The sequence below is a fragment of the Sycon ciliatum genome, chromosome 6 (assembly GCF_964019385.1).
Source record: "Sycon ciliatum chromosome 6, ocSycCili1.1, whole genome shotgun sequence".
In the NCBI taxonomy this organism is placed as follows: domain Eukaryota; kingdom Metazoa; phylum Porifera; class Calcarea; order Leucosolenida; family Sycettidae; genus Sycon; species Sycon ciliatum.
This window is the reverse complement of record NC_088648.1, coordinates 27,438,734-27,459,284: the sequence shown is the minus strand read 5'-3', so window position 1 is coordinate 27,459,284 and position 20,551 is coordinate 27,438,734. Positions and strand designations below refer to the sequence as shown.

Below are 20,551 nucleotides of genomic sequence, written 5' to 3'. Positions count from 1 at the left end.
CAGTAATCAGTTGTGGCAGCAGTGGCCAGTGGCCTTCCAGCGTTTCTCTTCCAAGCTGCACTTGTAAGTTGATTTTCACATTGATATCAGTATATAATTCAATATACCACAATACATTCTTACATACTAACATTGGAGCTGGTCTGACTGCTCTACACATGACTGTTGCAAGACTGCTGTCCGTAGTGCAAGACACGAACGCCGAGCTTTACGCTCTACAATCGTGAAAGAAACACCATTTTCTGCTCAATACTCAGTTTTTCCGGGAATTCACCCCTCACCATTTGAACTTGAGTTTATTTGTGGCAGTCCTCTCGAAATCTATTATTGGAGACCACGAGAAGCAGCATTCCGCTGGAGAGCGCAGTTATGGTGTGATGGTTGATGACATTATTTGCTATTGTGGAGTTGAAAGAAAACTCGCTTCAATATGAAGGACAGTTTGATGCTCCCAATATGTATTGGATTGTTCAATGGTTTTTTTTGCAATGTTATCTTCTTCTTTTTTCGGTGATTGGCAGTGAGATCGTGTGCACCCCTTTCCCCGCCAGCAAATGGCTTGATTGTCAGCAGCTCTACGTTGCCATACGGGATCACTGTATTTGCATGCAACGATGGCTATCTAATTACTGGAAACAGGGCAACTGTATGCCTGGCAAATGGCACGTGGTCAAGCACAGCGCCAACATGCACAAGTAAGGTTTTATACGATGGACACATCGACTACATTTCACCTCCATAACAAGTTCCGTTAATTGAAATGGCAACCATTTTAATTAGTCATGTGTAATAAAGTATACAGTGAACATGCATGATTGTCTCTGCAGAATCATTCGATAACCTTTCTGACGGTGAAATTCTTCTTCTGCGTGTTTGCAAATTTAGGAATCACATGTACATCTCTTAGTTCTCCCGCGAACGGTGCAATAGTAAGCAGTTTGAATGACGTTGGGGGTGCAACGTACTTCACCTGTAACTCAGGATATACAATAGTGGGCAGGACAGCCTCCGTATGCAACATATCTGGATCATGGTCAGAGCCAGTGCCATTCTGCCGAGGTCAGCTTTATTTTTTTAATTGCATTAGCGCAGTTCATAGGATATGTGGACTTAGCAGTCAAGTACGTGCAGTTGAAGCAGCAAACACACAGAGTTGTACAAGGATAACATTTGGGTTTTGTCCTCGACACTTCTAGAGGGGCTCCAATATCACCCGCCGTAGAGTGCTGGACATTTCTTGTTCATATGTCGTGATTAGATCTGGACGATTAAAAAAATAAATATCTTTTCGAGATTATCCCTTTGGATCCCTCGTCATTGGGTCTACTGGATTACTTCAAGTAGTTAACCGGTACACTACTCAGACATCTTCCCCCATGAGGCATGAATGTTTCCGTCGTGGTGCATGGTTTAGAGACGTTCTGCGTGTGTACTGTGCTCGGACTAGTATGTGAATCTAAATCCCATGTGATATGTATCAGCTGTTTCTGATTGTTATTTCAGTGTCACGAGTGTCTTTCGAAACGTTATCAAGGGCTCCGCACGCCTGATCTCCATACCAACGAATACCTTACTACAGACGTAACGGAAATTGACAGATCAATTTGGTCACACTTTTTACCTATTTCTCTGACAAACTCAGTTAAAGCACATGCGTAGCGAGGTCATGTGAGAAGCATGTGCTTTCTGCACAACTGAGAGTCACTGACTGAAAGTCTGATGTTTTGGAATTTGCCTTTTTAGCAATTCATTGCCCTGCTAATCCACCTTCTCCGGTAAATGGTGCTGTAGCAACTGGTGATCGAAAGGCATTCGCGTCTAGAACATACTCATGCAATACCGGATATCAACTTTCTGGAGCAACGACAACTGTTTGTCAAACATCTGGAACATGGTCTGGAGCACCACCAACGTGCACCCGTCAGTATCCGCTCTAGAATTAATTTCCTCCTTTCTTGCTACTTCAAGTATTTGCAGCACTCGCTTCCTTCGTCCCCAGGCGCTTAGCTTCTAATTACAAAGAGACGATGGAAATATAGCTGTACATAACAAAAATAGTATTTTACAATGCGTATTTCACAAACCAACAGGGTGGCAGTCAAGACTAGTTAGTCGATCCTCAATGTTTCATGCTTTCACAATGATCAGGCAACAGCCACAACTGCGGTGTTCGCCGCACGTTTTCACAGCGATCAATTATATTATTGGCAACATAGAACGATAAGGTTCCAGCGCAGGTATGGATTCTTGGAATAATGGCCTATGATTTTAGTTTGGGCTAGCGGTAGCCACGTTCACCAGGCGTAGTGTCGCTGTCGATAAAGCATTTCCTTTGATTTTGAATATCATCAGCTTCCAAATCCAAAAGCAAAAGCTTACCAAACGTGTATGTCAAAACACGGTGTAGTCATATGCTGATTATTGAATTTCTATTGTAGTTTTAGGGATAAATAAGACATATGATTCCCGAATTCTGAAGCACACGCATATCTTACATATTTGGACACCTGCTTGCGAAGAAAAAATATACTCTGAACTGCGTAAAGCACCACAAAATTGGTTGCAATGATCTGATGCAACGTGGAGGTAATGAAAACTGCACTTTTTAAACATTTATATCTTCCTGCTTTCTGAATGGTGCAGGTGTCTTGTGCAGTAGTCAAGTTGCTCCTTCTAATGGAGCTATTGCTAGTGTGTCCTTGGAGGTTTATGGTGCAGCAATATTTACCTGCAATTCTGGATACAATGTAGTCGGTTCCAGCGCATCAGTATGTCTTCCAAATGGAACTTGGTCGATTTCTCCACCAACGTGTCAGCGTAAGTACATGACTATAGAATCTGATAACCATCCATATGGGAAGACCAAAGAGGGGAAGGCAAGTGCAACGAAAACGAGCACAAGCTACAGTTCCAACTCCCCTCTTTGGTCTTTCCATAACCTTGAACCTTCCAAGTTGGAAGGCTGTTGGTTAGCGCTACGGGGATTTGTTGAAGCTAGGTGTCAGGACGTTGAATGTGTCAGTACTCTGTCAGTTTGTGCCTAGCTGTTGCACGTTCTGACTGTATATAGTATCTAGTTACAGTGGTGGAGAGTTGCTCTTAACTCCTTTCCATATGTCTTTTTCCTTTCTACTTTTAATAAAATTGTATAATTTATTATGTATGCACAAACATGCGTGCACATATAGATAGATTCAGTGGTATAAGCATGAGTGTGTGCCAATAGGGCCACACGCCAATAATCGGATTGGTCTGTGCAAGTTGCACGGCACGACAAACTTTCGGACAGTCTAAAAATATGACGCAATGAATGTGGAATACCCACCAGTGTATAAGACCATTTCATATCTATTTCGCAGCGTTTGTGATTTTCGGAGCGTCCTCGGAGGCTGTTGATATTAATATCCTCGCTTGGTTGATGACACAGTCACAAATTATCAAATTCACCTCAAATGCCATCCAATCTGCGTTCCGGGATACATGTACAGTGAACGGTGTTGAGGAAGGCCATGCAGCAATAAAACAGTCGAGACTCCCAAGCAGAGGATATGATTCGACAGCGTATTGAAGTACGAATTATTCTAAACAATTTTCAAAACATAATTACAAAATTTGAAGTGCGTCTTGAAACATGTTTGAAGTGCTTCGATGTATTTACCTTCGATCACCCCGAATCGATCCATCCACAGCTACTTGACGAATTTGCCAGTCAGTGCGGAGATGATCGAGCAGTTGAAGGTCGCGAGATGTCAGTGGCACTGGCAGGAAATGTACACAAGCGGATTATGAAATAATTCTAAGACCCAGGCATGATTCAAGAGCGGACTTTGATTTCTCCCTTCTTTTTATTTATTTATTTATTTATTACAGCATATCATAGCACAGTGAGAACACCGGCCAATACAAAGAGAGGGGGTGGTAGCCAGCCACGGCAAGGAAGGGAGAAGGGGAGAAAAAAAGAAAAGAAAAAGGAACCGGCACGAGCACCAGTCGACATTGCATTCTTGGAAAATCTTCTGCGAGGGCTGCCTTCCCCTTTGAAAGAAGGAACGAGTGAAGAGGGACACTAGCAGCAGGTTCTAGCTAGGTCGCCAGAATTGCAGAAAAGCGAGAAGACGTTTCCTACAATGATTGATCGCTGAAAAATTATCGCTACCGAAATATTCACTGAAAATCTACATTTTTCAAACGATGCGCGCGCAGAGGGTGGGAGCCACGTTAATCATACGCCAATGCGAGCATCGTATTACGATGCTCACTTTGGCGTACCTCCGAATTCCCGAGAATCCAACGGAATCTAATGAACTGAGTATATTTTCATGGTAACAAGTGCATGATAGGCTTGTATAACCATCATTTATGTGTGTTCTGTGAGGGTTAAATTGGCTTATGTTTGGAACAAAGATACAATTCTCATTCTTTCTATGTAGGTGTTCAATGTCCATCGATCGTTCCATCACCTTCCTTTGGATCTGTATTGTCAGGAAGTAATGCGGTATTCAATTCCAGAAAATATGAATGTCATCCTGGTTATCAACTTGAAGGTAGTTCACACACAATTTGTCTTTCAACTGGTGCATGGTCTCAGCCAACACCTAAGTGCAAACGTAAGGAACAATACTCGCATTCAAATACTTCCACTCGGTGAACCTTCAAAAAAGCACCACTGCCATCTCTACAAACAGTGTCCCAATACACAATGTTGTGAGGGATCAAACCCTCCCCAGTCGATTCGGAGTAGGCTAATGAAATTTGTGTTCCGAAAGCACTTCATTATACTGTTTCCCAAACCAAAAACAAGACTGGCGCACTCCCACAAGAATTTTTAGGATTATCTTCTTCTATGTTATGTAGGTGTTGTGTGCAGCGGTCAATTGGCTCCTCTTAATGGAACTATTGCTAGTATGTCCTTGGAGATAAATGGTGCAACAATATTCACTTGCAATTCAGGATATAATGTATCCGGCAGCAGTGCATCTGTGTGTCTTCCAAATGGAACTTGGTCAAGTTCACCACCAATTTGCCAACGTAAGTCAAGGGCCAAAATTAATTCTGTGAACCATCCACTTCATACCCAGTGTTAGCAGCAACGTATATGTATAAACGGCAAACGGCGAAACAGTTGTGGCGTGATGTATAGTCTCTTTTGTTAATTTCAGCGATGAACACTAAAACATCCGACAGCTGATACAGATTAAAGGCATGTGAATCTATAATTTGAAACTCGGATGTTGAGCCATAAATAAATGTAGAAAGGAAAAGGACATAAGGATACGAGTTAAGGGTAACTCTCCATCACTGTAACTGGATACTATATACAGTCAGAAAGTGCAATAGCTAGGCACACAACTGACGAGAGTACTGAGACATTCGACGTCCTGACACCTAGCTTCAACACATCGGGCTGCGGAGATGTGTTGAAGCTAGGTGTCAGGACGTCGAATTTCTCAGTACTCTTGTCAGTTGTGTGCCTAGGTATTGCACTTTCTGACTGTATATAGTATCCAGTTACAGTGATGGAGAGTTACTCTTAACTCGTATCCTTTTCCTTTCTGAATCTATAGTTCGCTGTTGTTTTCTGCTTCGATCAATGCTGTCCAATGTATCTTTCTTCTTGCTTTACAGGTATTAAATGTCCAACGAGTGTTCCATCACCTTCTTTCGGAACCGTCACCAACGGCACAAATGATGTATTCAGTTCCAGAAAGTATATTTGCAACTCAGGATATCAGTTGCAAGGTAGCTCACACACCATCTGTCTCTCAACCGGCGCATGGTCTGCTCCAACACCCGCCTGCAAACGTAAGGGAAAAAGAACAAACCAGCTTCGTCTTTAGTTGGAGTAGTTTTGTCCTTTCGGCAAAAATTCGTCAGGTCCTTCGCAGACAATATCACGGGCCCTGGCCAAATGTTTGAGTTCCCTCGACATTGTCTGAAATTCTCAACCCATTTTTGCAATCGGGGGCAGAAATTTTTATTTTATCTCTACAAAGACAAATATAATACCAAACATGAGATGGAGCTAGGAGAAGCACGCACGCTGGGAAAAGGGACAAGGACGAGGGTTCGTAATGATCGCTGGGCCCCTGGACCTTATTGATGTTTTCAGACTTCCGAAAGCCGGACATTGCATAGGCGAGCATGGGAGGGATAATAAACTGAAATCTGCTTACTAGGCATTCACTGGGTTGAGGGTAAGATGCAAACGGGCAGAAATTGACTGCCACCACCAGGACTCGAACCAGGGACCGTGAAGCCAGCGAGATACCCTAACCACTGAGCCGTGGGGCAGCTGTCATTTTACCAGAGAGTGTTCAACATTTCCTTCAGTCATCGTAACTCACGCTTCCTTTGAATCCACACTGGCTGGTGTTACGCAGCCTTCACTGTACATCAAAGAACGAATCTGACGAAATATTTTTCTGCTCCCATACATTGCAGGCGTTTCTTGCAGCAGTCAAGTTGCTCCTATGAATGGTTCGATTGCTACGGCGTCTTTGGAGATTAATGGTGCAACAACCTTCAGCTGTTACTCAGGATACAATGTACTCGGCAGCATTTCGTCTGTTTGTCTTTCAAATGGAACTTGGTCCAGTTCACCACCTATTTGCCAACGTAAGTCTATGGACTCGGGTGGAGAGCCAAGGTTAAATTTATAGTATAGAAAAATGGACCAAGAAACTACAAATTACCCCTCTTCATTTTTTCCATAATTTATAACCTTCCAAGTTGGAAGGCTGTTGGTGTGCGTATCCAAGATGTGCTAGACCTGTTGGGCAGTTAGTTGTAGAACGCACTACCGTCAGTCAGTGTCGGGCAAATTTATCGCATGAACAGATTGTTTAGTACCTGGTGGTGTCAGTGGACATTATAGCGTACCTTGAAGTTCCTTCGTCCTTTTTTCTTTACTATAAGTCCATGGCTTCGTAGGTCTGCTAGCCATCCCCTGCATATCCAGCGAACTACAAACGAGGCACAGAAAAGAACGTTTCAAATTTTATTTGTCAGTTTCCCAAATCAACATGGCAACCATCAGACAAATGATACAAACCTGATTGAAGTAAAGGCATGTTCTTTATTTATTATTTATTCAACATCTTATGGCTTCCGATGGAAGCCAAAACGGGAAGATGTGGGTGATAGCCAACCATGGTAAAAGAGGGAGAAGATTATATACATGAAAAGGAAACAGACGAAAAGCTATATTGATTAGTTTTTACTTGCAAGTATTATTATTATTATCATGGTGCACTCAGTCATCAGCAGGCCCTCAGATTCACTTTAAATTCTTTCGATGATGCAGAAGTCTTCACTGAGTCGGGAAGTTGTAGCCATGCACAGTAGCCCTGGAAGAATGGCGATCTTGTGAATTGCGTTGACTTGGCCTTGGGAAGAGACACTTTGTTTCTGGTTGAGCGGCCCGAAACAAACCAGTTATAAGGCTTTATATTTTCAGGAACACAACCCAAGAGCATTCGATGAACAAATATACAGAGGCAAGTTAGTCGGCGTTGCTCTAACGGAGTAGTCTGAGCTAATAAGTACAACTCATTGGAGGGAAAGGAAAGGTTCTTCGAGAACAACATTTTTAGAACTTTCTTATGATGAACTTCAATGGAATCGGATAAGACCTTAGCTAGGCCACACCAGGCTGTGGCAGCATATTCAAACAATGGAAGCAGATACATTTTATATATAGCGGAACGGCACGGAATAGAGACCTGTTTACAATGACTTTTAATATAACCAAGAGCACGGCTGACTTTATTACAAATGTAATCTACATGAGCCGACCAGGACATGGATGAATCGAACATTACCCCTAGGTGTTTGTGCTCCTTTACCGTCTGAATTTCTGTGGGTGAATTGGGAAAGGTGAACTTAAACATTGAGGCAGAATCTGTTAGAAACAGTACTCTGGTTTTGAAACGTTTGCCTGAAGCCTCCAACTGGACATCCAGGTGACAATCATATTTATCGCGTCTTGCAACTCTGACTCAAGAGGTGGCACATTACCCAAATGGGCCAAAATCACAAGTCCGTGGACATTTCTGGGTGTAACTCAGCACTAGAACATTGGATTCAGTTCAAATTTTCAGGGTGGCTCCCATGTGCATCAGGGAGGAGATTGACAAAATTAGTAGGCACATACGCGAATACGTTCCAATCTTTCACGCAAATTCAAAAATGGAAATTTGCGATTTTGCGATGTTTGATAAATTTTCAGCAGAAAGTACTGAGAACAGTTGTGAATAATGATATCTTTCAATTTACAGACTCTATGCAGTTATGTTGAGGTGCTGAACCTCCAAAATAGGACAGAAGGAAACAAAGAAGCAGACTACAATCACACCAAAGTTCTGTTTCCGGCAGTAAGAAAACGATCAGAATGTTTGAATACATCAAAAGCATTCTCTGCTTCACTCTACACATTAAAGGAGAGGTCCAGCACCTGGAAAATTCGAAGCAGATGCGACTACATATAAGATTTGTTTTTCTAGCATGAATAGCACTAAAGTTATGCCGGAAATACTGTCACCATGTCCTACGAAAATCACTAAAAAACTATGTATGTTGGGCCAGCTAAAATCCACCCGTGGTGTACGTTACACCCTCTCGCTCAGGAGCTGCATCACCAAACCCCATCTTTTTGGGCTCGTTGACTCTTCCTTGCATCTTGCTTGCTTGAGGATGACTTTCAAAACCTTGTGGTACTGCTTCTTGCGGTCGAGACCCTGCAGTGCACTACTTGTGAGGGTGCCAGAGCTGCATGCCATTTCGGTCAATTAGGCTTCCAGTTGTTCGCACCCATCGTTAAAGATGATGACAGCCAAATACACAGCTGTTTCCACCACCATGGCGCTGCGGAATAGCTCCTTTGGGCAGATCTGCCAGATGAGGCTGTTGATCGCTTCATTGGCGTTCTGGGTGGCACCACGTGTACACCGCTCCAACAAACTTGTCTCGGCCAGACGTACATAAATAGGCTTCACGGCATCACGGATTGCGGGTGACAGACTCTTGGTGTGGCTGTAGGATCTCTTCTCAGCCCTGGCCTTCTGCCATCCACACCAGGAAGTGGAGCCATCAGGACAAAATTCATGGTTGGGCGTCTGGTCAGTGAGAAAGGTATGACAAAAGTATGCCCATATCGCCCGTGCCATATCTATCACTGCCACTGAATTCCCCCGTATGGCCATTCCGTAATAATTCTGCGTGGAGTTGATCAGCACATCAGTCAACATCAACGACTTTGTGGACATCCCAGGCAATCGAAGTCCGGACACCACAGAGAGAGCTGAATCCCCTCTTCATCCAAGTACCATCTGTTGTAACTGCGATGTCTACCGGCTCGCCTTCAGACTCGCCACTTCTCAGCGCGTCGGCAACTGTGGCCATAGTGTGTTGGCTACTTTCTTTGCTGCTGCATGGAGTGTATCCCTATGTTTGAGAAAAGCACTGTTGGCTACAGGAGGTGGAATGTCCAGGATGGCACTGGTCTTGCACAGGACTTCCCGCGATCTACCAATACGACGCATGGCAAGCACGCTCTTCCTGTTGACCTCACAGAATTTCTTGCCTACAGGTGTCTCTGCCATTTGGGAAGTTGTCTCGGCTCAACAGTCATCACAGCACAAAGTCAAAGTCGTGGATCTGCCTTCCAGCCTGTCTGTCAAATCTGCCTGCCTCCACGAGCTGAAGAGCCCTACGTTGCATACTGAGCACACACAGCTATCAGCGACCAGGCGGCTTGCAATGGTGGCAAATGAATTATTCAATTTCTTTGTGAGCCATGATCATCAGGCTGCTCAACATTATCTCCATCCTCATCAAACCCGTCTGCAACACAGCTAGAATCACCACCATTATCATCAGAAACAGTCTCCACTAGAAGTGGTGGAACGTCTTCAGGTAAACTGCGATCGCTCTCAGATTCAGAATCAATCGCTGGAATTAGATTTTTTTTTGAATATTCAAGCGAATTGATTTCCTTTGAAAGCTCGCTTTTCTGCTCTTGTATCGACGACTGCCCTTTCTCTTGTTGCCCATAGTCTCACTATGAAGCTATCGACAATGCTACACAAACCAGCTGACAGTTCTGTCGTTCTAAAACTACAAGAAGACCAACCGACGGCAACCGTCGTCCTCAAGGCTCAACTGATTCTTCAACTTTCGAAAAATAGGGAAAAATCGTGATTTTGGAAAAAAAGAGCGGCGCGTGGAAAATCTGGTCTTGTAACCATGGCAGTCAAAGCAGCGTGTCTTTCTCCGCAGACGGTGGGAGTTTGAGTGAAATCCACCACTACTTTGAAGTTTAAAGGAAAAGGTCATATGGAAACGAGTTAAGAGTAATTCTCCACCACTGTAACTAGATACTATATACAGTCAGAAAGTGCAACAACTTGGCACAAAACTGACAGAGTACTGAGACATTCGACACCTAGCTTCAACACATCTCCGTAGCGCTAACCGACAGCCTTCCAACTTGGAAGGTTCAAGGTTATGGAAAGACCAAAGAGGGGAAGGCAAGCGCAACGAAAACGAGCACAAGCTACAGTCCCAACGAAACAAAGAATGTCGATTGTCACTGGACGATGACGAGACCAGTAGGCGATTTGACAAAGCGGTCTTACTACAATTCGAAGCAGCAAAGCAGCACACCACCCAACTTGGGTCGAATGTCTCAGTACTCTGTCAGTTTTGTGCCTAGTTGTTGCACTTTCTGACTGTATATAGTATCTAGTTACAGTGGTGGAGAGTTACTCTTAACACGTTTCCATATGTCCTTTTCCTTTCTACTTTTATTATTGGCTCAATACCCGATTTTGAAGTTTCATAATAATTTCCTAAAAGTTGAAGTTTTTCAATTTGGGTATTCAATAACAATTGCATAGCGCAACTTTAATGCTCCATAACTTCGGATCGGTGCAATCGACGTCAAATTTTTACAGAGCATTCTTCAGGGCACATACCACCAGAAACCAGCAACATAATCCACTTCGGGGAGATTTCGATTTTTTAGCATTTTTGGGTGATGTGCCACCTTTTCAGGCTGTTTGATAGTTTACTATTGTTTTCTGTTTCCACAAAAAGGCATCAGGTGCATCTTTCCTTCTTCTTATACAGGTATAAAATGCCCAACGACTGTTGCCTCGCCTAATTACGGAAACGTCACCACCGGCACAAATGATGTATTCAGTTCCAGAAAGTATATCTGCAACGCTGGTTATCAATTGCAAGGTAGCTCACACACCATCTGTCTCTCAACCGGCGAATGGTCTGGTCCAACACCTACCTGCAAACGTAAGGGATTTAAGAGACCCAAACCAGCTTCATTTTGAAGAAAGAAATTGACCGTCACCAGCCTTTCCATCAAACCAGCTTCTTTTTGATTTTGATTATTATTATCCTTTAGTAGCATTGGTCATGACGTTCGGAGACAATATCTTGAAACACCAATAATCACGGGACCTGGCCAAATGGTCGAGTCCGAAAATTGTTGGCTCAACCCAGTGCGACAGTGGGCCAGAAATAACGTCTGGGATTTTGGGAGAACGAAGGTTCCTAGGGGTTGCGGAGGTCCTGGATCTTATCGATCTTTTCAGACTTCGTTAAGCCTGGCGTTTGTTTTGTTTCCATTTAATAACATAATTATTACCTTCGGAAAATAGCTCCAGTGCACACCGTACATAACAGGTTCTCAGCTGCATCGAATAGATTTCCTAATGCCAATATTTCGCCCATTGGGCATCATCAGGGCATCCATAGCGAGAATGCTTGATCCGGGTTCTCAATTGTGTGTACTAGGCTCTGCACCTTGGTGCATTGAGCACTCTCACGAGCAACCAAAAGTCCATCTGTGTAAGTGTACTTCGAAGTATGTATAGAGAATATTGTGAGTATTGTGTGTTGGTTGAGTAGTGTACTTTGTCGTACTAGCCACTTGTCACAGTTAAAGGTATTGGCTGTAAAATTCCTACTTGCGCAGATAACTTATGCATTCACATTTCTCACATTTAGATTTTCGTACACTCACTTTTCTTTCCCAACATTCTCGTACCACGAGATAATACAATCACTCTTGCACGTGTGTTGATATTTTTAATTTTTGTAACTTCCAACCAGTACATTGTAGCACAGTTGAACACATAATTATATTTGTCGGTTCGTTTCCCTTATTTTTCGATTTAAATTCACTGATGACCCTCCAGGAAAAACGGTTATGAGTTACTCTCGTATACACTACATAATTTGTCCATTATGTTAATATAATGTCGGCATCATTAAATTGTGTTATATTCATAGCCCTGTTGAATCTTTATCTTAAAAACTTTTTTCGTCTTCCATGCTTTGCAGGTGTTTTGTGTAGCAGTCAAGTTGCTCCTATATATGGCTCGGTTGACACTGCGTCTTTGGAGATTAATGGTGCAACAATTTTTACCTGTTATTCAGGATACTATGTAGTCGGCAGCAGTGTGTCTGTTTGTCTTCCAAATGGAACTTGGTCAAATTCACCACCAATTTGCCAACGTAAGTCTGTGGCTAACTAATTCTGTATGCCATGCACTGCATACCCAGCGTACATGTACATCATAGTAGACACAGAAAGGAAAGTTTCAGGCATATTTCACATTCTCCCAAAGCAACAAGACAACCGTCAGACAGCTGATACAAGTCGGATATAAGTAAAGGCAATCGGGTTGATAGTTAACTACTGCATTCTTTTTCGAACAATGGCATCAAGGGCATCTATGCTTTTCCTATACAGGTACGCAAGACACAGAGCACCACGCATCATTCCTTGCATCTAATACCGGTAGTTTCATGCCCATACGCAACCATCAGAAAACTAAAGTAAGATAGCTCTATCGGAGCACTCTACCGAGCCCGAGGAGTCTCATGTGTTGTCCTATACAGGTATAACATGTTCAACGACTGTTCCCACGCCTACTTATGGAGCCGTCACCACAGGCACTGATGATGTATTCAGTTCCAGAAAGTATAAATGCAACGATGGTTATCAGTTGCAAGGTAGCTCACATACCATCTGTCTCTCAAATGGCTCATGGTCCGGTCCAGCACCTATATGCAAACGTAAGGGGAAGTTGTACAAATCAAAATTCACGTTGTTTTACTGCTGTAGAAGTACTTGAATTGTGATAATAATTATTATGTCAGCTCGTATGCTGTTGTATTCTAGCAATCTGCAACGTCAGCTGCCTTGATTCCAGTGTTCCGCGATCCGCCGTTAAGTTTCTGAAAGACTATTCATATCCTTGGCATTCATCTAAAACGGCCAGCAACACCTGACAGAGGTTGATTCCACGGCGCCGGAACTCCTCGAACTTTAGCACGGAAGCCTGAACAACTCCGAGTCTGAATATACAACTCTAGTACACCATCAAGACAGAAACAACGCTGTAGATCCGTTAGATAATTTGGTTCACCCTTGAAAGATGCAGGAGATACATCGAGGAAACGTCAGCTAATGTTAGCAACAGCATCTTGCCGATCATTGGAAAACATGGGGTCCAAAACAAGGTGACCAACGGCGACTGCGTTTGTACAATGCATTCGCAGTCCCAGTTCTTATGTTTAATAGCGTTACTAGGGGACTAGCACAAGCTGAACTCTCGAAGACGGACACGTTTCAACGTTTTCAACCCGGAAATCATCAACATGCGATAACCCAAGCTCCTATCTAGCGCCACGCTGTACCAGCGATGTCACACCAACCCAAGGCCCAGCATTATCCAGCGCCAGCGTTACAGACTCTTTGGTCATTAACTCCTTTCTCCCAAGTGACAGTCCCGCGCATCAAACCATGGCATTGCATTGTGTTTCGAAACCGCTCAGCGATGTTATACTCCTGCATTTTGAGGGCGCGCCACACAGCCATTGTGGTCACAATCAAGGTAGATTTGACCAAAAGGAGAGAATGACTTTCACGTACGAGGACCCTACACGGATACTCAACGCAGTAGCGGATAAGCGTGCCTGCCAGACCTCTCAGCAAACCTAAAGAATTTGAATTGGGACAATTATCCGCCTCCGAAACAATATATCTCAAACAATACTCAGTAAGACTATGCCTGCAGCTGCAGAAAAAGTGCTCAACATCCATTTTCTTGGGGGAGCAATGACACATGGCAACAAACAATGGATCACTCGGATCACTTAGCAAAACACTACGAGTGATCCATTGTTTGTTGACATGTATCTCAAACAATATGTACGAGTCATCTCCGGCTGTTGTTGGCTGCTTCGCATTCTTGTTCAATTGGATTGTACCTGATCTTTTTTTCTTTCTCGTCGCAATGTTCCGCACTGTACACATTCTTCATATTTAATAGGCGCCTTCTCTGTCACTCTCTCTCTCTCTCTCCATGCCCATGGAAAAACTTTGTTTCTGGTAGCATTAGGCGTGTCGCTGTTACTCTTCTTTGCCTTTTCAGGTGTTGTATGCAGCCATCAAAATCCTCCCCCTAATGGTGCTATTGCCAGTGTATCCTTGGAGATAAATGGCGCGACAATTTTCACCTGCAGTTCCGGGTACAAACTTCTCGGTAGCAGTGCATCTGTTTGCCTTCCAAATGGAACGTGGTCAAATACGCCTCCAACATGCGTGTGTAAGGCTAGGACTTAATAATTTGTTACAACAATCTACGTATCAGGAATGAAGTAAAGGGCGTTCAGGTGATGTGTAGCACAAAGCCTCCCCCCCCACACACACAGGCACACACACACGTACACCCCCTCCCCCCACCACCAACCCCCCCCCTCCCCTCACCCCCCACCCCCCCCCTCCCTCCAAACCCCCCCCCCCCCACACACACACAGAGAACATACACCTATTACTAGACGGCAGGCGTACAGAACAGGGAAATGGTTTGATAATTATGGAATGAATGAAACTATATGTGCACTCATGTCACAGCAACGGATAAAGTATTCCAGAATTTTTCTTGCCACCATTATCAATGGAATTCGTGACTACAGAGAATGATGAAACTATAATAGGATTTATACACTTTGAGTGAAAAGTCACGAGGGTGCAAGAAGAGTAAGAAAGGATAGCACAAACTTCGGAAAAGATTGCACCGGCAATAAAAACTATTGATCTTTCTTCATAGTATACACAACAACGGAATAAATTTGCCAAGGTTTTCATTGTGTGACTTTGTGTCTTCATAGTATAATAATATTAGTATTAGAGTATAATTATTAGTGTCCAACTACACCACGGGGGTGAATACTTCGCGTGAGTCCGGATGTCCATTAACGATTAATCATTGCTAAGACAAGTTAAAATCCAAATGCCTCGTGTTCTGTATACTGTGTGTACCTCTGGTTGCTGTATTTCAAGCAACATCAACGCAATGTCCTGCCAATCCACCTCCTCCATTTAATGGTATCGTATCTCCTGGCGGGCGAAATGCTTTCACGACAAGAACATACTCGTGCAATACCGGATATCAACTTTCTGGCGCAACAACAACTATTTGTCAAACAACAGGAGCATGGTCTGGAACACCACCAACATGCAGACGTCAGTAAACTATTCTATACTTCTTTCTGTGCATGCCTCATTCACCATGCTATCCGAACAACTGAAGAGTATTAATAATTGACATGTGACATTAGACATTCTTTTTTGCCCAGAGACAAAGCTCGTGGACATCTTCGTTGCGCTTCTCCTCCACTCATTGGAGCGCCCAGCAAATGGGCCTTCCAAGTCGGGACGTTGTTGGTTTGCCTTTTGTAGATGTGTTGAAGCTAGATAGCAGGTCACTGACTGCCTTAGTACCCCTTTCATGCTGTGTCTATTATAACACTTTTACAGTGTGTTGTCGTTGAAGTTGTTATTTCCGCTGTTTTTGTCTTCAGGTGTGGTATGTAGCAGTCAACATGCTCCTTCTAATGGGGCTATTGCTAGCATGTCCGTGGAGATTTATGGCGCGACAATTTTCACCTGCAGCTCGGGATACACTTTGGTCGGTAGTAGCGCATCTGTTTGCCTTCGTAATGGAGCTTGGTCGACTTCACCGCCAATTTGCCAGCGTAAGTGTCTGACCAGATTCCCTGCCTTCTGTGTTCTTGCTTTTCAGAGAGCTCTAGTATGACAACTATGTGATGTGTAAGAGGCCTCAGACCTTACACCTAAAACCAAATATAATATTTTTCCGCAAGTGTTGTAAAAAAGCACGTCAAATAACAGCAATACTGATTTTTGCCCGTGATTGTATGTCATGTGCTAACGTTGAATTCTTCCATCCAATATTCAGAGTAATTTTGGATCTTTTGATCGCCGGGAACCGGCGTTCTTTGAGTAGCAATACTACATAAATCTGATAGTCTCCCAACGCAAATTCAAGTGTACATCAGAAACAGATTGGTCTATAGTGACTTTGGTCTGCTGATACGAACAATGGCACACATTGAGCATCTCTTTCTTTGCAGGTATACAATGCCCAATGACTGTTCCTGCACCAACTGATGGAAATGTTACATCAGGAACAAATGACGTATTCATCTCAAGACAATACACCTGTAATGATGGATATAAACTGCAAGGAAGCTCCCATACTATTTGTCTTTCAACTGGTGCGTGGTCCGGTCCAACTCCTACCTGCAAACGTAAGGGCTTGAAATCGAGGCAGTTTGACTGAAAACCCGTGTTCTACATTTCGTGTCTGAGATTACATCACCATGAATTCATAACATGCTCAGCTTGCTGTATTTCGACATAGATATCTGTCAAGGTGGGTGGCTGTGTGTTAGCGACAGGAACTCGAGCAGTGTGCCTAACTTGTGATAAGATAGATAAGGTTAAAGGTGAGGAGCAGGTAGCCGTTGATTGTAGAATCAAACACATGGTTACACCGTGTGGCTGGTTCCACAAGATTCATGTCCATACAAGGAACATTAGCTTTGTTCATTGCCACCGAAGTAAAACATTTCAACCGTTCCTTTGTTTAAAAATATTCGGAGGGGCTTGTCTGATGATCTTGTCAGTGTGATCTTCAACACACATGTATATCCGCCAACGTTCTTCGCAACTGAGACTTTCAGCTCGTGCTTGTCTTGGTTGCGCTGACCTTCCCCTCCTATGTTATTACCAACTTAGAACCTTCCAGCCTGGAAGGCTGTTAGACTGCGCATCCAAGATATGCTAGACCTGATTGCCAGTTATGCGGAGACCGTCCGTCGGCAGTACATGTACTGTTGTTCCTTATCGTGCAATGCTATCTGGTACGCTGGTTGTAAAGTAACTGGTGGTGTTAGTGGACTATTGGGGGTAAATCTCCCAACCATGAAGAAAATAATGACGTGTTGCAAGTTTCAGCCGACGCCCGTTTTGGTGTCTCTTCGCCGATGTCTGCAGTTGAAGAATGTAGTGTGGAGGCAAGGAACAAAGGCATCCAATTACTTGGCCTGCCATCTCTACTCTTCATTGTGTAAATACTGTTTTCAATGTAATCGTGATATTTTTTCTTCAGGAATAACATGTTCCGCATCATTAGTCAATCCCACTAATGGACGTGTGACGGCACCAGCTAACACAGCATTCAGTGTGTCAACATACTCTTGCACGCCAGGTTATGAGTTGGTCGGGCACGCAAATACCATTTGCCTGACATCTGGTCAGTGGTCTGGACAAGTACCAACATGCAGCAGTAAGTTTCGTAATGTAGTCCAAGTTTATTTAGAAATACATTGGTCTCCATCGATACTAAATAGTTGACTGAAAGCGGGGGGGGGGTAGAGCTATCACTTAATTTCTCGAGATCATAGGGAGAGTAACCGAGACGCTACGAGTATTAATTCGTATCCGTACCATCTTTGCCAACATCCGCTTCGAACCCGCTGGTTTCATTCCTTCCAGAGTTTCTGTAACATGGTAACAAATTTTATGGTTGATTTCTACAGTACGCATTATTTTGTGATAACCCTTCCTCTTCTCAATATATGATGTTATAATTTGGCGGATATATTCCCAGTAAGCCATGAACGGAGACCCCTTAGACTTAGGCCTCGGCCTTTGGGGAATCCATAAATAAATAAATAAAAATAAATAAACTCTCCCCCTCGACAATACATATCTCTCCGAGTGCTTTACTAACCAAGATCTGGCGGGAAACCCTCGTCGTTGCCCAGCTTCATATTTTCCATAATAATGCTGGGATGTAGGGAGTCGTAATCGACTCGTTGCTGCATTCGGAACACCGTGTGCGAGTTATATTAAGGATGTGGAGTTCGATGTCAAAATAATGAACGTGAATAGTTTGCAGAGTACATAGCCATAGCTTAGCTGTTTGTGATACTCAGGAAGTACATGAATAATACAATTGACGATGATGATAGAGAGCATGCCGAAGAAGAGCAAATTATTACGCAACGACATCGACATCTAAAGGGAATGGGATAAACCTCCGTACCATCGCCATGAGAGCACGCCAGCGTCTCGGGCTCCTGCGGAACGCCTCGCCGCTCATGGATTCTCGCAGCCGAGCTACAGTGTACGGTGGGTTTGTACGCCCAGTAATAGAGTACTGCCCATTGGTCCAGATGGGCGCAGCAGATTGTCACTTGCAGACGCAACGCTCAGCCCTCCACTTGATTGGCCCCGGCGCAATGCTGCAAAGCCTGTCTTTCCGGCGCATGGTAGCTGCGTGTACCTACATTTACAAGCTACTGTGCTCCAATCCTACCAGCCTACTTCGTCAGCTCTTGCCTCCCTCTCAAGCCCCCGACCAGCCCATGTTCGACCCACTCGTCTGTCTCTCGTCCGTCTCGACATGCATAACTCGAGCTTGAGACAGGGCTACCTGAGACAGGGCTAATAGCCGGGACAGGTGCCGTAGAGCTTTCCCAGCCTGTGCTGTCCCTGTATGGAATGCCCTGCCACCCGCCGTCCTCAGCCAGCCACCTGACCGGAAACGGCTGTAAAGCTTCAAAGTGTCTGTCTTCCGGCACCTCCGTGCCCAGCAACGGCACTGGGCCACTGACACTTTGTAAGATGTATGCACATCTGCCCACACACTCCTGCATATTGCCATACGCCTCGTGCCCTGCTTACTCTTTTCTCTGGATCTGAATGTGCACCCCTTACGCATTATATAATTATACTTTATTTAGTTCTCTCCCCCTCTCTTGCCCCCAACCCTCCCCGCTCGCTTTCTCTCTCCCTCTCTCTCTCATATTTTTATTATACTTTATTTAGTTCTCTTGCTCCCCAACCCTTCCCGCTCTCTCTATCTCTCTCTGTCTATGTCTCTCTTTCTCTCTCTCCCTCTCTTTCTCTCTCTGCTATTGGCGCGCCTGGTTGTGATGAAGCCGAGACCCAAGGTCGGCAGAGCATCCCAGACCACGCCACCACTCCCCTTATTCATGGCTCACACATGACGGGTTTACGTGGCTCTTGTAAACAAACAAAAAACGCCTAGGATCTGTACCCTCCCGGGGAAGTTCCTCATTTTCTAATGCAAAAAAGTGATACAGAATGTTAATTGTAAAAAAGAGAAGAAACACATGAGAACGAGTTTTGCAGCAACTATCCACGATTGTAACAAGATGATCAAGAGTCAGAAGGGCGATATGAGCGCACAAAACTGACCGGCTACTGAGACATTCACCGACCCCAGACCTAGCTCTAACACATCTCCAGTGAGCAAACCAACAGACTTCCATTTTGGAATTACCCCTCAATGCCAACCACAGATTGAGTGGAACAATGGGAAAATATATTTTTACTTTTTCAGTGTACATTCATCGCACAGCCCCGTGACTGTTGGAGCAAGCACCACAGTGCGCTAACTTTGACGGTGGATGTCATTGAAGTGTTATAGGTATGTTGACAGCAATAGAAAGTCGTAGGGTATGTAAAATATTGAGAAATACTTTGCAGGCACAATGGTTTACAAGGTCTTTATTTACTTTCTTCGATCATGATGGTTCCTTGCACACGTTTTCCCAAACAGAAATAGCATGCTCATCAACCCCAACTGCTCCTACAAATGGGAGTCTGTCACCTGGAGGAAATGATTTTCTGACAGTTCGCACGTATTCCTGTAATCCTGGATTTCAGCTGATTGGCGATAGCACTACCGTGTGCCAGGCAAATAGACAATGGTCCGATGCTACAACAACCTGCACGGGTATGTCGGAGCTACCTGCATCCAACACTTGTTATTAACGGCCATATAGTTTTAGTTATTAGGAATGCTGATTACCTTACTTTTCGTACACGTTTCTTCACATTAATATTATATATTAAGATCTGGAATATACTGCCTAGCATGTCAGAGTTACGTATTCCATAATGACTGTGTTTGAATTGATCAGGTACCACAGTGGAATGAAAAAGCTACATTCACAACCTATCGCCGCTATTTTTTCCAATGTGCACTGCAGCTCATACCTGCAATGCTCTTCCTAGCATTACAAATGGCAATATTTGGCCAAGCCAGTCACCGCTTGTACCAGGCAGTGTTGCCTTTGTGGACTGTGATAAAGGCTTCGCACTGCAAGGGTTGAATACAATAACTTG

General features: G+C 43.9%; 1 protein-coding gene across 1 annotated transcript; it reads left to right on the top strand.

The window, feature by feature from the left end:
- The first annotated feature begins 1,376 nt into the window (after positions 1–1,376).
- LOC135820170 (CUB and sushi domain-containing protein 3-like) lies at positions 1,377–20,197 on the top strand. The gene is made up of 12 exons (XM_065333483.1): positions 1,377–1,450; positions 1,823–1,920; positions 2,644–2,817; positions 4,431–4,544; positions 11,128–11,304; positions 12,358–12,531; positions 14,457–14,630; positions 15,368–15,550; positions 15,889–16,062; positions 16,462–16,638; positions 17,502–17,678; positions 19,983–20,197. The coding sequence occupies exons 1-12, from the start codon at positions 1,377–1,379 to the stop codon at positions 20,195–20,197; spliced, it is 1,911 nt and encodes a 636-aa protein (XP_065189555.1).
- The last annotated feature ends 354 nt before the right edge of the window (positions 20,198–20,551 follow it).

What these genes read in the sequence shown, in the direction of transcription:
- LOC135820170 (XM_065333483.1), top strand. Translation starts at nt 1,377, where the DNA reads ATGAGGCATGAATGTTTCCGTCGTGGTGCATGGTTTAGAGACGTTCTG. An exon ending in TACGCCTCCAACATGCGTGT is followed by an intron (nt 14,631 to 15,367) that starts GTAAGGCTAGGA and finishes CTGTATTTCAAG; the next exon opens with CAACATCAACGCAATGTCCT. An exon ending in TCCAACTCCTACCTGCAAAC is followed by an intron (nt 16,639 to 17,501) that starts GTAAGGGCTTGA and finishes TTTTTTCTTCAG; the next exon opens with GAATAACATGTTCCGCATCA.